The following is a 13918-nucleotide window of genomic DNA, read 5'->3' as shown; positions in this document are numbered from 1 at the left end:
CTTTTTGGAAATTAGGTCAACTGTTTAATGTGACTGGTTACACAAAGTCAAATAACTTTGGAAAAGGATTGTGACAAAGCTTTCATTGAGATAAACAATGAAGTTTATAGCCTTTAAGTACTGAAAAACCTGACTTTGGAAGAGACAATAGTGGGGGTGCTGAGCTCATGGTTGCCCAGCAACCCTTTCTGGATTTGGTTTTCGGTTTCACAAACCTCAGAGGTGGAGGAAATAAAATTTCCAAAGCAGCATTATAGCTTTAAGATTTTCTATCCACCTCTCTTGGTTGAAGTACCTCAGAACCTGATAATGTTTCCACACTTCAGTATTTTGATTACCTTGGAAACCCTGAAAAGCTGAACATGACCACCTAACCATGGATTGAATCCAACATGATTTCCAGCTGAAGTGAAGCCCTGCTTGAAAGATATTCCATTTGTCTGCGAGTGTCAGCAGTCCGATTTTGTCAACAAGAGACCTGGTGGACTGAGAGTAGTCTTCAGACCACAGGCCAATAGAAGTGTTTTCCTTTCACCCTTTTTAAAATATCATATAATTTGTTTGTTTTGGATGAAAAAGAGAAATAGTTCTAATGCTAGATTATATTTTATAAACAAGGGGCGAGACTGGTAGATAAAAATAATGGTAAACAACAGTTTATGATAAACTTACCATTTCAAATGCAAAGCCTACAGAAGCCTAGTGAAAGTGTATTTTAGTAAAGGAGAAACACTTAGCGTTTTTGATAATTGAATCAAACCCTTTGTAGTAAGGATGTGACATGTGGAGTAACAGTGTTTTGTTACCAGTGTACTCCTCATACTCATAACAATTTACCAAATAGAGCGTGTCATTGGACAAAACTACAGACGTTTTAACAAGTCTATTTTCCAATCATCTTACCTTCAAGGTGAAGCCACATTAACCGACCTTTTACTTTTGTGATTGAAGCAACACATATTTCTGCCAGGTTACTAAGGGAGACAGCCTCCAACTTCATATTTTTGGTGAAGCCTCGACTGAGCGAAGTCTGACAAAAGAACAGAAAACACTATTCAAGGACATTTTGCACTATTAGGATCTGTTTTCCCTCCACTGCATAGAGACTAGATCAAGACAATTCCAGAGATGAAAGTCAGAGCAGTAACTTTGCAATTCCAGCTTGCCACTTGTTCCTCTAGTCCTCACCAATGCCTCGTCTCACTCTATGGACAGTGTCTGCATGCACCTCCCATTCACCAGGACCTCCAGCTATATGTTGGAAATGCAGGGTTCCAATTTCCTGCTGCCTGACATACCTGGGACAATTGGCAGAAAATATGAAAAGGCAGCTCTGCACAGCCAGCATCTGACCAAGTGCATTGCTGAGCTTCAAAAAATGGCACTACTGCCAGAAATCATGGAAGTTTCTGGCATTGATGAGTACTTCTGCCTCTTGCAAGTGGGAGGATACAACAAGTAAGGAGATGTAGGGGTACTGTGCATAGCTCATGAGGTTTGTTTGGGAAGACAGCATGAGAAACCTCGCTTAGGCTCATGGACAGAAATCATCCATAAAATCTGCCAAAATTGACGCTTAGGATTGTAGCATGGAAGCAGACCACTCAGCCCATTGGGTCCACATTGACCCAAAGGAAATCCCAGGCAGACCCAGACCCCACACCCTTCATCCCTGTAACCCAGTATTCCCCATAGCTAAACCACCTTGCCTGCACTATGGGCAACTTAGCATGGCCAATTCAGCTAACTGCACCCGCAGAAAACCAACACAGGCACAGGAAGTATATGCAAAGTCCAGACAGACCATCGCCTCACAGTGGAACTGAATGCACATCCCTGGTACTGTGAGGTAGCAATGTTAACCAATAAGCCACCATGCCACCCGACTTAGCAGAGTCCTGGTAAATTTCAGCCCACAGTCTTTTGCAGCCAAAAATTCTCATGTTATAATAAGGTTGTGTGCTATTATGAATGTTCTGAAACAGTGCAAAAGCAGTGTGATAATCATCACAGCCAAAATTCAATAGCTTTGTAGCAGAGCCTTATAATTAGGTGCTGTGTGAATTCTTAATGTAATCAGGTTTTGAAAAGATGCTCAAAATGTGATTAAATTAAGAATGCTCTTTAATCAGAGGATTGAGAAGGAAACCAAAATAATTCCACAGAAACATACATAAATGAAGAGTTTAATGATATTTAATTAAACAGTCAAAGATTTCATGAGGCCAGAAAACATTGCATATAATCAATGTTCAGCCCTTAAAGTGAGGCAACTTGATTATTTTTCCAAAGGTTAAACCTGTCCTAATAAAAGTCTGAGGGTATTAAAACTGTTCTGAAACATTCAAGATAAAGTTTCATTATAATTATACCAGTAATGGAATTCAAGTATCACATGAACTGGTTAGAACCAAGTTAATTTTATAACATATGATTATTCATTAGTTTGCTATCTTCCTTAATGCTAAAGTTAAACAGATTTTGTCTATGTCAAGGTTGTCAGAAAGACCAATGCATAGAAAATCAGTTTAAATCACTTCTCCACAATTTCAAAATTTTCACTTCTAGCTTTCAACCCACTTGCACAAAAACCCAAGTGGCAAAATTGAAGGCTGTTAATCCAGCAAACATACTAGGCAATAAGTCTTATGAACAATTGCAGATTTTTACTACTAATTTGCCACCATTTCAGATATAATAAAAAGGATCAGGGCAGACCCGTTCAACAGGGCAGAGTTTGTTTCCTAAATCAAATGTTACAAAGACATTTATCATCCTGGTACAGTAAATGCATACTGTAAGTGCAGTTTTCTAAAAAACTTCTAATGGAGCACAAAATAAACCATTTGCTCTTCTTTAATGGTTTTGTCAGTGTTGTGCCTGAAGGTAAGCTACAAAAAAATTGATGACAGAGCAAAACTTTGAGAGTCTTAGCATATAATTGCATTAAATGACTTAGTAACATTTTGTTGCGTATCCAGTGGGAAACTGAACAGTGTGTTGCACTGTGTCCAAAAAGATGCAATTAATAAATTACATCTTTGTAGCAGTGCCTTTGAGCTGGTTAATGTATACTGGAAATATTTAAATAAACACAATAGATAAAATGTTAAAATTTTAACATCGAATATAAATGCTGCTTTAAACAAAAAAAATGCACTTCAAATATAGTGTCAAGCTAATTAATTGCCAACAAATTAAAAGTAAACCTTTCTAAAGGCACTTATATATTCATGCCCAGCCAGAAGAATGATGCTGAACTGGAGTTTGTGGCCTCAGAACACACTCTACCACAGGTCAGCCCTGAATGTAGAGGGGTCAATTTTTGTTTTAAAAAAATAGAAATCCTCCTGAAAATCAGCTTCATTGAGAGACTTGGCTTCCAATTGGGCAGGGAAGCCAATATGATGGGGAGATAAAAGAAGACACATCAGCAACATATTCAAGTATCCATTTAACCTTGTGAATTGAAAATTCCTGGAAATACGTTCACTTAGCTGCACTATTCATCCCAAGTATGATTTAATTTTTCTGGCCTGGCCGAGTTAACATTCAGAACGAATGTGTAAAGTACATGAGTATGCATTGTATGGAAATGAAACATACCAACAGAAAGACAGTGACCAAAATATTATAAAATATCATTTGGCTAGATAGTCCAGTTGTCACAACTTGTTACCAAAGGCACTCCCAAGAATTTGTGATGACTCCCCCTTTGCTCAGTCCCTAAAGGTTGTCCAGTTTCTCATTCACTTTTCCGCACAGTATTTCATACTGTTTGATCTCAGCTGGGGCCTAATTTATCAACTGCTGAAATCTTCCAACAATATTGAATTATTACAAATCATAGGTTAATCCTGTTATCTTTCAATAGCTGATACCTGCCTTCCTGACTGTCAGAACAGTTCCTGTGTCTCATCCATTCCTAAAGGATCCGTTTCTGGTTTCTATGCTTGTATTTTGTGTATCTCCTTTCTCAGACACTTGCAGTAAACAAATAAATTTGCTAATGTGTCCTCCACAATTGTCTATTGCAGGTCTAACTGTACCAGTTAATAGGGATTAGGATTTATGATTTACTGTAGGATTGAAATTTTAGCAATTTTGTAAGTAGGATCCTAGATATTTGCTCACCTTGCAAGCTTGACAGCACATTGAAGCTTTGCAGTGGGACAATGGATATCTAGTTCAGATCACTTTCTGGGCAACACACATCTTGCAAATGAGCCAAATGCTACCACTTTCAGACCTGAATGTTGCCCACATTCTCTCAAAATTATACTCAAATGGCGAAGTATCCCAAAAAAAACAGGTTAAGCAAGCAGTTTCACAGTGCCGCATACAATTGCTACTCAAGTGGTATTTTCCATTAAACAGGATACTACAATCAGCCTAAAAAGATGTTCTGCCTGCCAGATATTTGACCAACATCATGTATTAATTTTATTGCTGGTGTGATTCCTTGTTCCTCCAGCATTTAAATCAAATAGCATGTTCCAAAGTGTAGATCATACTTGACCAAAAATTTTCTGTTATTAGATGTGATTCTATGATTGGGTAACACTTGCTGAACAATCCTTAGGGCAGTAGTAGCTACGTTTAATTGGTTGGCAGTGTAATCAGCTGAACTTATAATATGGTTCATTTATACTTGTTTGAGGTGAGATACATTCCTTTGCCAGGACGTATCCTCTGCAAATAAAAGGAATATGTTCAAGTTTTGCACCTTTTTGTTTGAATTATTTAGGAGCTTGAGGAACCTATAATTCCCAGTTGTCTTTATGGCAAGGTCTCAACTGATTAGAGTCAATTTGCCAGCTAATGAGCCCCCTTTACTCTTGTCGTGGAAACTGCTATGGTTGTTTAAAATTTGATATTCCTGCAATTGTCTCAATTAGTGCAAGTTGAAAGCTTTCAGTAGCATATCTCAAACTCATACTGTTACCTGCATGTTGCCTGTATTTTAAATTCAAAAACTCATAGAACAATTTTAGCACTAATTTGGCAAAAAGAAGCCTACAAGATTATATTTATATAATATCTACTTTAGTCAAAAATATTTGATGATATTAATCTCAGTTACATAAATATTTCCATGACCATATGCCTGAAGCAATGAAATTTTCTCAAGTGAAAGGTTTGCTAAACAGCATTAGATATGAAAGTGCAACTTACATTTCTGAAGCAGTACTGAGAAAGTGTCTCTGCCCCACACTGTTTGAGATAATCAGCCCAGTCAAAGTCTAAACCAGGATATCCTGCAATATTACAAGACAAAATATGAGCTAAAAAGACCCACCACATTTTTATTTTCCTTTTCTTCACTGATTTCGTTCACTAATGTCAGAGCAAAATTTACAGCACTCTTCCAATACATTTCTATGCCCTTTATTAATAGTAGACTCGGGGTAGTCAGCAATATTGGGCAATTACCATTCAACCCAGATTACCACCGTTCCGCCATATAGCAATGTTACTGGATTAGTAATTGAGGGCTAATATTTACATCTCACCATGGCAGCAGGCCATAATTTAAATTCAATTCATAAATGCGGAATACTCCAGCCTCCGCAATGGCAACTATCAATTGTTGTGGGAACTTATTTCATTCATTAATGTTCTTTAGGAAAGAAAAACTGTCATTATCATCTGACCTGTCTTATTCTTGACTCCAGAATTGGTGATGTCTGCTTGAGTGAATCCGGTCAGAATCACCAGCCACTTTGCCAACAACCTTCCCTATGAGGTCTTCAATTTCAGTATAACCACCCAGAATCACACCAAAGTGGTTAACTTTTAACTACCGTTGGAATGGCATAGCAAAGGTAATAAAGGGCAAAAAATGTTCAGCTTGCTGGTGAAGTCCACATCCCAATATAAAAAAAAGAGTAAGGAAGAAAGCTGTGACAGTGTGGAAGGATTGTCTTTTGGGTTCTTGTCAGTTTCTTGGTACCTGACTTATCAAGAAAAATGCATGCCAGTTTCCTCAGTGGCAGAAGCGAGGCTGATCTGATAGGACCTCACTAGTTGATTTCCAACTGAAGCTTGCCGGATTGAGAAGCTTGAATGGGGATCAGGCAATGAGGGTTGCAGGATCATGTAGATCCCCTCCAAGGGTGAAATAGTAATGGGCTTTGCTGGAGTGTGGACAGGGAGGATCCACATTGGAGAGCTGGGGTGGTTATACTGAAATTGAAGACCTCATAGGGAAGGTTGTTGGCAAAGTGGCTGGTGATTCTGACCGGATTCACTCAAGCAGACATCACCAATTCCAAGGTCTGCCATTGTTTTGCCTGGATATAATTACCAGGTTTCACATGCTCAAGAAACATGTTCATCATGCTTAAAATTGGAAGAATTGAACTACAAGGCTCACACTCATATTAATTAAAGTGCCAACTCATCTGGTTGCACTTGCCCAGCTCCCCACCACAGCTAAAGCTGGAAGCGGGCAGGTTGGAAGCAGGCATGGGTTAGGACTCTGATCTTTAAGACTTTAACTCACCATTGACTTAATCCTATGCTTTTATTTTAATTAAAAGTTCCGCCCTAAACTTCAGAATTATGTCAGCTATGGAGTTCAAGTTGGGTAAATGTGAAGTGATTCATTTTAGAAGTTTGAATTTTAATGCTGAACACAGGGTTAAAGACAGGATTCTTCACAGTGTGGAGGAACAGTGGGATCTTGGGGTTGATGTACATAATCCCTCAAAAGTTGCCACCCAAGTTCATAGGGTTGTTACAAAGGCGTATGGTGTTTTGAGATGTTGACTGGAGAGTAGAAGAAAGAGAGATGACTTGATGGAGGTGTACAAGGTAATGAGAGGCATAGATAGATAGCCAGAGACTTTTTCCCAGAGCAGAAATGGCTGTCACGAGGGTCCATAATTTATAAGGTGACTGGAGAAAAGTATAGTGGAGATATCAGAGGTAGGTTTTTTTATGCAGAGAGTGATGAGTGTATGGAATGTACTGCCAGCAGTGGTAGTAGAGTCAGAGACATAGGAACATTTAACGACTGCTGGACAAGCACATGGGCAGCAGATAATTGAGGGGTGGGGTGGCTTAGGTTGATCTTAGGTTAAGATAAATGCTCGGCAGAATATCGTGGGCTGAAGGGCCTGTATCATACTGTACTGTTTCATGTACTATAAAGCTAAGGTTGTGAAATTATCCATTTAGTTTCTGATTGCAACCAAGTGCAAGGTATTAAGCAAGAAATTCACAAGTCTGATATAAAGTTTGGTCAGTTTAGAAGAACTCCACAGTGAGATAGGATAAATGAACCACGCAAAACATTCATGCTTTCTGATAGACACTGAACAATCCTACATCAAAAATGGTTTTTCACTATTTAAAAATGAGTTATATGTTAATCCAAGTTTGTTTCCGATAAGTTGCACATTGCAGTTCAATGGTTCAATAAATTATTGAACTTCATTTTAGTACTTAGTACCTCATTTTGGAAATCATATGCACACTTCATACAGGAAACCTGCAGTGTCATATGCAAAACAATTGTCTGACTGCACTCTCAGTGAGTAATTTCTTATTCTGAATTCCACATGCTGAGTGCCATTTCCCTACCATGAACGTAAATGATTGTAAAAGGATACATTTAAATTTCTAGTTGGTCCTTCCGAACAAGGCTGTTCATAGGATGACAAAGTTATATGTCTCTAAAGTTAAGGAAAATTTCAAACTAATAACCCTGGGTGGCCTGTTAGCAGGTAAGTGTCAGTGAAGGGAGTGTCATGTGTCTATCTTCTTTGAGTTAAGAATAATACATAATAAATGTTTTTCATGATTTCATAAATATGTTTCATAATTCTGAAACTCGTAGAAGAAAATGTTCCCGATTGTAAGATTTTAAATTTAGGTTAAAACGTGATATCAGCACATAACATAAATTATTATAATACAACTGACTCAAGAAAATTATAAATTCATAAGTTATCAAACTTCCACAGATGTCTGTAGCCCAGCTTTCATTACTGTTGCTATGTGACAGCCAGGCATGCACAATGTTGAATCACTACAAAATTTAAACTGAAATGAAAATGATACTCAGAACCTTTTTTCAAAGTAAAAAAATTAATTCTTTCTTGTCCAAAAAACTGAATTTTGTTTCTTTATATTTCAAACAGATACAAACCCTTGGGTGGAGTGAGATGGACTCCATTTTTAAGGCACCACTGAACAGGAAGGATTCCTGGTGAATCAGCATGGCAAAGCACAGAGTTTTCACGAGCATCTGGCCTCAAATCATCAATTGTGATCATAAAATACTGGTCATTAAAAACCTGTAAGAATAAGAACATCGCATACATCTAATGTTTTATTTGACATTGTATTAATGTGCTCAAAATTGATAAAAGTTTTCAGAAATAATCACTTGCAATTTTCTTACACACTAACATACATTTAACGCAGCTTCAATGACCCATTAAAGTATAGAAAATTAATGCGGGTATCATTTATAATTAAAGAGAACCTTACTATTTATTTTATTTTTAAATAAAAATGCCTCATTATATTAAAAAAAAGACTGACTCCAGAAGTTAGATGTACCTCGTTTGCTAATGTTTTGCACCAAATATAAAATATTTCCCAAAATGACTTTCGGAACTTTGAACACGAGTATATCTGAATAATAACTTGAGTAGTAACATATCAAATATTTTCCTACTCAAATGCATTTTCACATGATAGTTTAATCTGTCCGACTATGGAGTTTTTTTGTACTCACCTTAGTTACTGTGGCAGGACAGATAGAAAAGGGCTCCCTTGGATCTACTGCCTCTAATTTCATACCAACTGTGAAGCAATGAGTCCTCAGATCAGGCTGGTCCTGCATTTAAAAGAGATTGATAATAAAACCTGGATTTTCTACAGCACAAAAACAATTGTCTGACTGCAATCTCAGTGAGTAATTTCTGATTCTGAATTCCACATGCTGAATGACATTTCCCTACCATGAACGTAAATGGTTGTAAAAGGATGCATTTCACTTTCTAGTTGGTCCCTTCAGAACAAGGCTGCTCAGAGGATTACAAAGTTGAATGTCTCTGAAGTTGAAGAAAATTTCAAACTAATTTCAAATTTCACACCTGGGTGGTCTGCTAGCAGGTAACCACAGTACAGGGAGTACTGACTGACAATCGGTGTAAAACTTTGCCAGGTTAAACTCGTGCTGGAAGAGAAGCTTCCGTCTTGAATTCATCCTGTTGCCTGATTGGAGTAAATCTAGCACCGAATGTTTGACCCAAACTGCTTTGTGCCCTTTACACTTCAGCTAACCTTGGAGGATCACTCAAGGGTTTGAAAAACAAGCTGAAATTCTGACTAATCTGAACATATTTCTGGACCCTGGGGCAGATCCTCACTTTAGAATTTGAGAAGACACGTGCACTTTTTTTTCCTCTTTCTGACATGTGTTTGAAGAAATAAAAAAAAGTAGATAAAATTATTAAGGATTTACAAATTAACTCATCTTCCCATGACAAGTCCAGGTTACACAGGTCTTGATATGAGACTCAAACATCTCTTTTCCTGTTGTTAAAATGCACAAGTAGAAAATGGAATTGTGTAGTGTGAACCAAACTCTGAGTAATAGCAGCACAAATTGTTCCTATCCAAAATGTGATTTCACTAAATTGGCAAGTTGGTGCATTAATCTACATGGTATGGAAAATAAACGATGGGAATGTGTCTCCCAGGATGAACAGTTCAGAGATAAAGCTGGGCACAGCTGTCCTCCAGATGAACAGATCACCTTTAAAAAGGGGGATTAGATGCAGAAAAACTGCTTTTGCCACTAGTAATGCTCTTGAAGGTCAAAATTCGTGAAAGCATATCACTCCATACCAACTCTCAGCTTTGATTCAATAATGTTTCCTGCAGAAATCATTGCCAAAAGTACAGAAACAATGATTTGTACCGCTTCTTTAGCTTCTCATTAACAATTCTTTGGAGAGAAGTTTTATTTAAAACAGATGAAAATTGTAATTACTCTGCACTAATTCAAGTTCCTATTCAATATGACAATGCTATCAAAGTCAATCAAAAATTAAAATGCATCTTGAAGGAACTTGAGAAGTTGAATGTGTTTAATTTTAAATATATCATTTTAGTTTTTTGAATGTTGCATATTTTGGAACAGGGTTCCAAATAGAGTTTTATTTTAATTCTAGGACTTAGGATTTCCAGAAGTAGAACCCTATACTTGACTAATAACAGAAGAATATGTATATAGGTTGGAAATCAACAAATTACGGTCAAGCATTGAGTTAGTTGAAACTCCTATTCCTGATATCACTAAAAGATGGAGATCTATCATTAGCTGTGCTGCTTGCATGGTACAGCAGGATTGCTGAATTCACTGCAAGGAACAGGCACTCAAAGGAATTACTGTATAGGTTTATGGTGAAAAAAAACCTTGCATTTCTGTATCACTTGAAATGTCGTAAAATATTGGAGTTTCGCTGGATGTTCTCATTTTGAAACTGAGATCCTGATGAGATATTAGGCCACATGATCAAAAGCTTTGTCAAAAAGATGGTTTTAGTATTTAAAGCCTTTCTCCAAAGAAGCTACAATAGCTTTTTTTCATGAATGCAGTATTCGCTGGGACTGAATTTTACGATATTTTACCAAAGTGTTATTTTCATTGAGTTCCATAGAGGATTTCTCTCCACAATGCTTAGCAAATTTTCACATGTCATCATCCCAAACTCACTTCATTAATTACTTGCCAAACCCCAAAGGCACCGCTCTCATCCAGTGCTAGCTGAATTTTACAACCACTGTCGATGGAAGAAATCACCATTGCCCAAATAGCCTGAAATAGATTTAAAAATCACACAATACCAGGTTATAGTCCAACAGGTTTAATTGGAAGCGCTAGCTTTCGGAGCACTGCTCCTTCATCAGGTGATGCAGGAGCAGCACTCAAAAAAAGCTAGTGCTTCCAATTAAACCTGTTGGACTATACCCTGCTGTTGTGTGATTTTTAACTTTGTACACCACAGACCAACACTGGCATCTCCATATCATGACTGAAATAGATTGTCATCCTTAGTGCTGTTGCTATCTTGGAATCCCGGCCATATCCCTGGTCAAGTGTAGGCAGTCCAGAACTGTCCTTCATTAGTAGTACAGTGGCTTAGCAACCAGAAATCCATACTGCTTATAGCATTTAGATGCATGGCTCACACAATAAATTCCATTCCCTTACCCAATTGCTGTTTAACCACCAGGCACCACAGCTCACTTGTCCTTAGCCACAATGCACCTTATCACCCTAAGTCACTCCAAAGTTCACTGTAGACCAGCACCTTATCATAGTTCTGTTGGGGACCATTATATACTGGTAAGACTTCAAGCAATGCAAATATGATCATTTATTTGCAAACATTAAAAACAAACAGAAAGCAAACAGAAACTGCATTTTACCTTTAGAGTACAAACAAACTGCTTGCATGTTGAGCAACATAATAATTTTAGAGGAAATGAGTGATCATTATGCTTAGCTCTCATCTAGTAGAATGTGATATCAATTAAGTCCTGTTTGGCTTGTAACACACAACTCTGCTACTCTACCATGCACAAGGTGAAATTTCTCTGCTCTATGTCTTCACTTCACCTCCTCCCAAGACTGCTCCCTCTCTCCTAGTTCTTCAGCACCCATCACATCATCTTGTTGCCTGTTCAAATACTGCAGAACGCAGCATGCTGGGAATATATGGCATAACCTGGTCCAGTTTATATTGTCGGGTCTCACCAGACCAGTCCAAGCAGCAGAAGCACATCTTCCAGTGGTCAATAATTTGCTCTGCAATGGCCCTATTTGAAGAATGGGTTGCACTGGATTTGCGCTCCACCTCTCAGGGTATTGTACAATAGTGTCATCAGTTCAGGTCACAGTAGGTAGTCCATTCCCCTCAGGGACCAATAAAATGCAGCAAAAACACATGACTTAGGTCATTAATATTGGGAATTCTGAACAGTTTCATCCAAAATTGAAGACCTGACAACTCTATTTTTTTTGTTGTAAGACACTGACCATTGTAATGCTGCAAGTCTCTTTTAAAGGCACAAGAATTTTCAATCATAACCTTAACTGTCCAAGTTAAATACTGTACTACACAAATCAGGATTGCAAAGAACCTACAAATCATGAATTCATATAAAGAGCAAGGAACTTGAGTAAATTTTATTAGTTCCAGCTGCAAAGTGAGATTTAATATATCCTACTAACCTTAGCATTGGTGTAGCATTGTGAACCAACTATTGTGAATCAAAGTATCATTTTACAAATTTCTGTCCCTTACTGCGACAACTCAAAGTCAAACAAGTTCCAACTTTCAGTGCTTGTTTACACTGGAATTTCAATGAGATAGGTAATCTAAGACACTTTGGCATTCAACTAACTCGTATCCTAAACACTTGTTTCCAAGCAGATAATTGGTCTTAAACAAGTGCCCCAATGTGTAAGTAAATGCACATGTAGACAACCAAAGATGATGTTCATGCTTAGAAGAAATGTATTCCCCCTTACTAAGTTCACTGCATAAATAGATGTGATACCTTGCCAATCCCAGTTACATCAAGAAATTTATACTAATCAATGGCATATTCCTTACATATATCTTTGCCTCACATCTGCTCTTGCATATGCATTAATTATTATTCAAATAGATGATGATAAGCATCATATTACAAAATTGCAAAATATAAAAGTAATGCAGCATGGAAACAAACCCTTTGATCCAACTGGTCCGCCGACCCGATACCCTAAACTGATCTGTGTTTATCACATGGAGAATTGCTCACAATGATTGAGGTTAATATAAATTACACACTAATTGAGGTAGTATTATGCTTGGATTTTATAACTACCATAAAGTTCAAATTCAATGCCTTTTCATTTTGCATGAAAACTGTAAATAAGTGGCTTTAATTATTAGTTCGGTTCTTTTCCCATATCTTTTCAAATCACAAAAGACTTGAAGATAGCAGACAACAGGTAACAGTAGTTTGAACTGAAATATGTGGAGGATTATTTGTAATAGCAAAGGGTCATACAGCTTTGAAACAATATTGGGAGACCGGTGGCTTTGGGCCACAAGAAATCTATGGGCTTTGTTAACACAATACTAGATAAAAGCAATGACTGCAGATGCTGGAAACCAGATTCTGGCTTAGAGTGGTGCTGGAAAAGCACAGCAGTTCAGGCAGCATCCGAGGAGCAGGAAACTATCTTACATTACAGAATATTATCTTACATTAACCAATACACCGCATCTCCTCTTTAAGGATGCAACAGGGGTAGAGTTTAAGTGTGCCAGCACTGACAGCATCACAGTATATGCCCATATGGGCAAGTACCATTGTCAGAGATTAGCTTCGGCAATATCAACACTGGTGGCTGGGTAAATATCACAAAGAAGTCGCAAATCTTGAAAGGAAGGTCTTTGGAATATTGATTAGGGTCGTAGGTTGTTTCAGGAGTGGGAGAAATCAGGATCTAGTGGCATTTCAGTGCAGAGGTGTAGCATTGGGCCTTCGTCTCCGCCGCATCTGCTCCCAGGAGGACCAGTTCCAAAACCATACAACCCAGATGGCCTCCTTCTTCAAAGACCGCAATTTCCCCTCAGACGTGGTCGACGATGCCCTCCACCGCATCATTTCCACTTCCCGCTCCTCCGCCCTTGAGCCCCGCCCCTCCAACTGCCTCCAGAACAGAACACCACTGGTCCTCACCTACCACCCCACCAACCTCCATGTACAACATATCACCCGCTGTCATTTCCGCCACCTCCAAACGGACCCCACCACCAGGGATATATTTCCCTCCCCTCCCCTATCAATGTTCTGAAAAGACCACTCCCTCCGTGACTCCCTCGTCAGGTCCACA

The 13918-nt window shown here is 38.2% G+C and overlaps 1 protein-coding gene across 3 annotated transcripts in view; it reads right to left on the bottom strand.

Moving 5' to 3' along the window:
- Window positions 1-13918, bottom strand: part of sfmbt2 (Scm like with four mbt domains 2) — a 217983-nt gene that overhangs the window by 65004 nt on the left and 139061 nt on the right. For all 3 annotated transcript variants that reach the window (XM_043714122.1, XM_043714123.1, XM_043714124.1), the window contains 4 exons: window positions 8750-8851; window positions 8156-8303; window positions 5176-5258; window positions 904-1030 (listed from right to left, as the gene is read on the bottom strand). In XM_043714122.1, the coding sequence (XP_043570057.1) occupies window positions 904-1030; window positions 5176-5258; window positions 8156-8303; window positions 8750-8851 (460 nt within the window). The remainder of the gene's footprint in view (window positions 1-903; window positions 1031-5175; window positions 5259-8155; window positions 8304-8749; window positions 8852-13918) is intronic.

The sequence above is a fragment of the Chiloscyllium plagiosum genome, chromosome 23, assembly GCF_004010195.1.
Source record: "Chiloscyllium plagiosum isolate BGI_BamShark_2017 chromosome 23, ASM401019v2, whole genome shotgun sequence".
NCBI classification, from domain to species: Eukaryota; Metazoa; Chordata; class Chondrichthyes; order Orectolobiformes; family Hemiscylliidae; genus Chiloscyllium; species Chiloscyllium plagiosum.
This window is presented reverse-complemented; position numbering and strand designations above follow the sequence as displayed.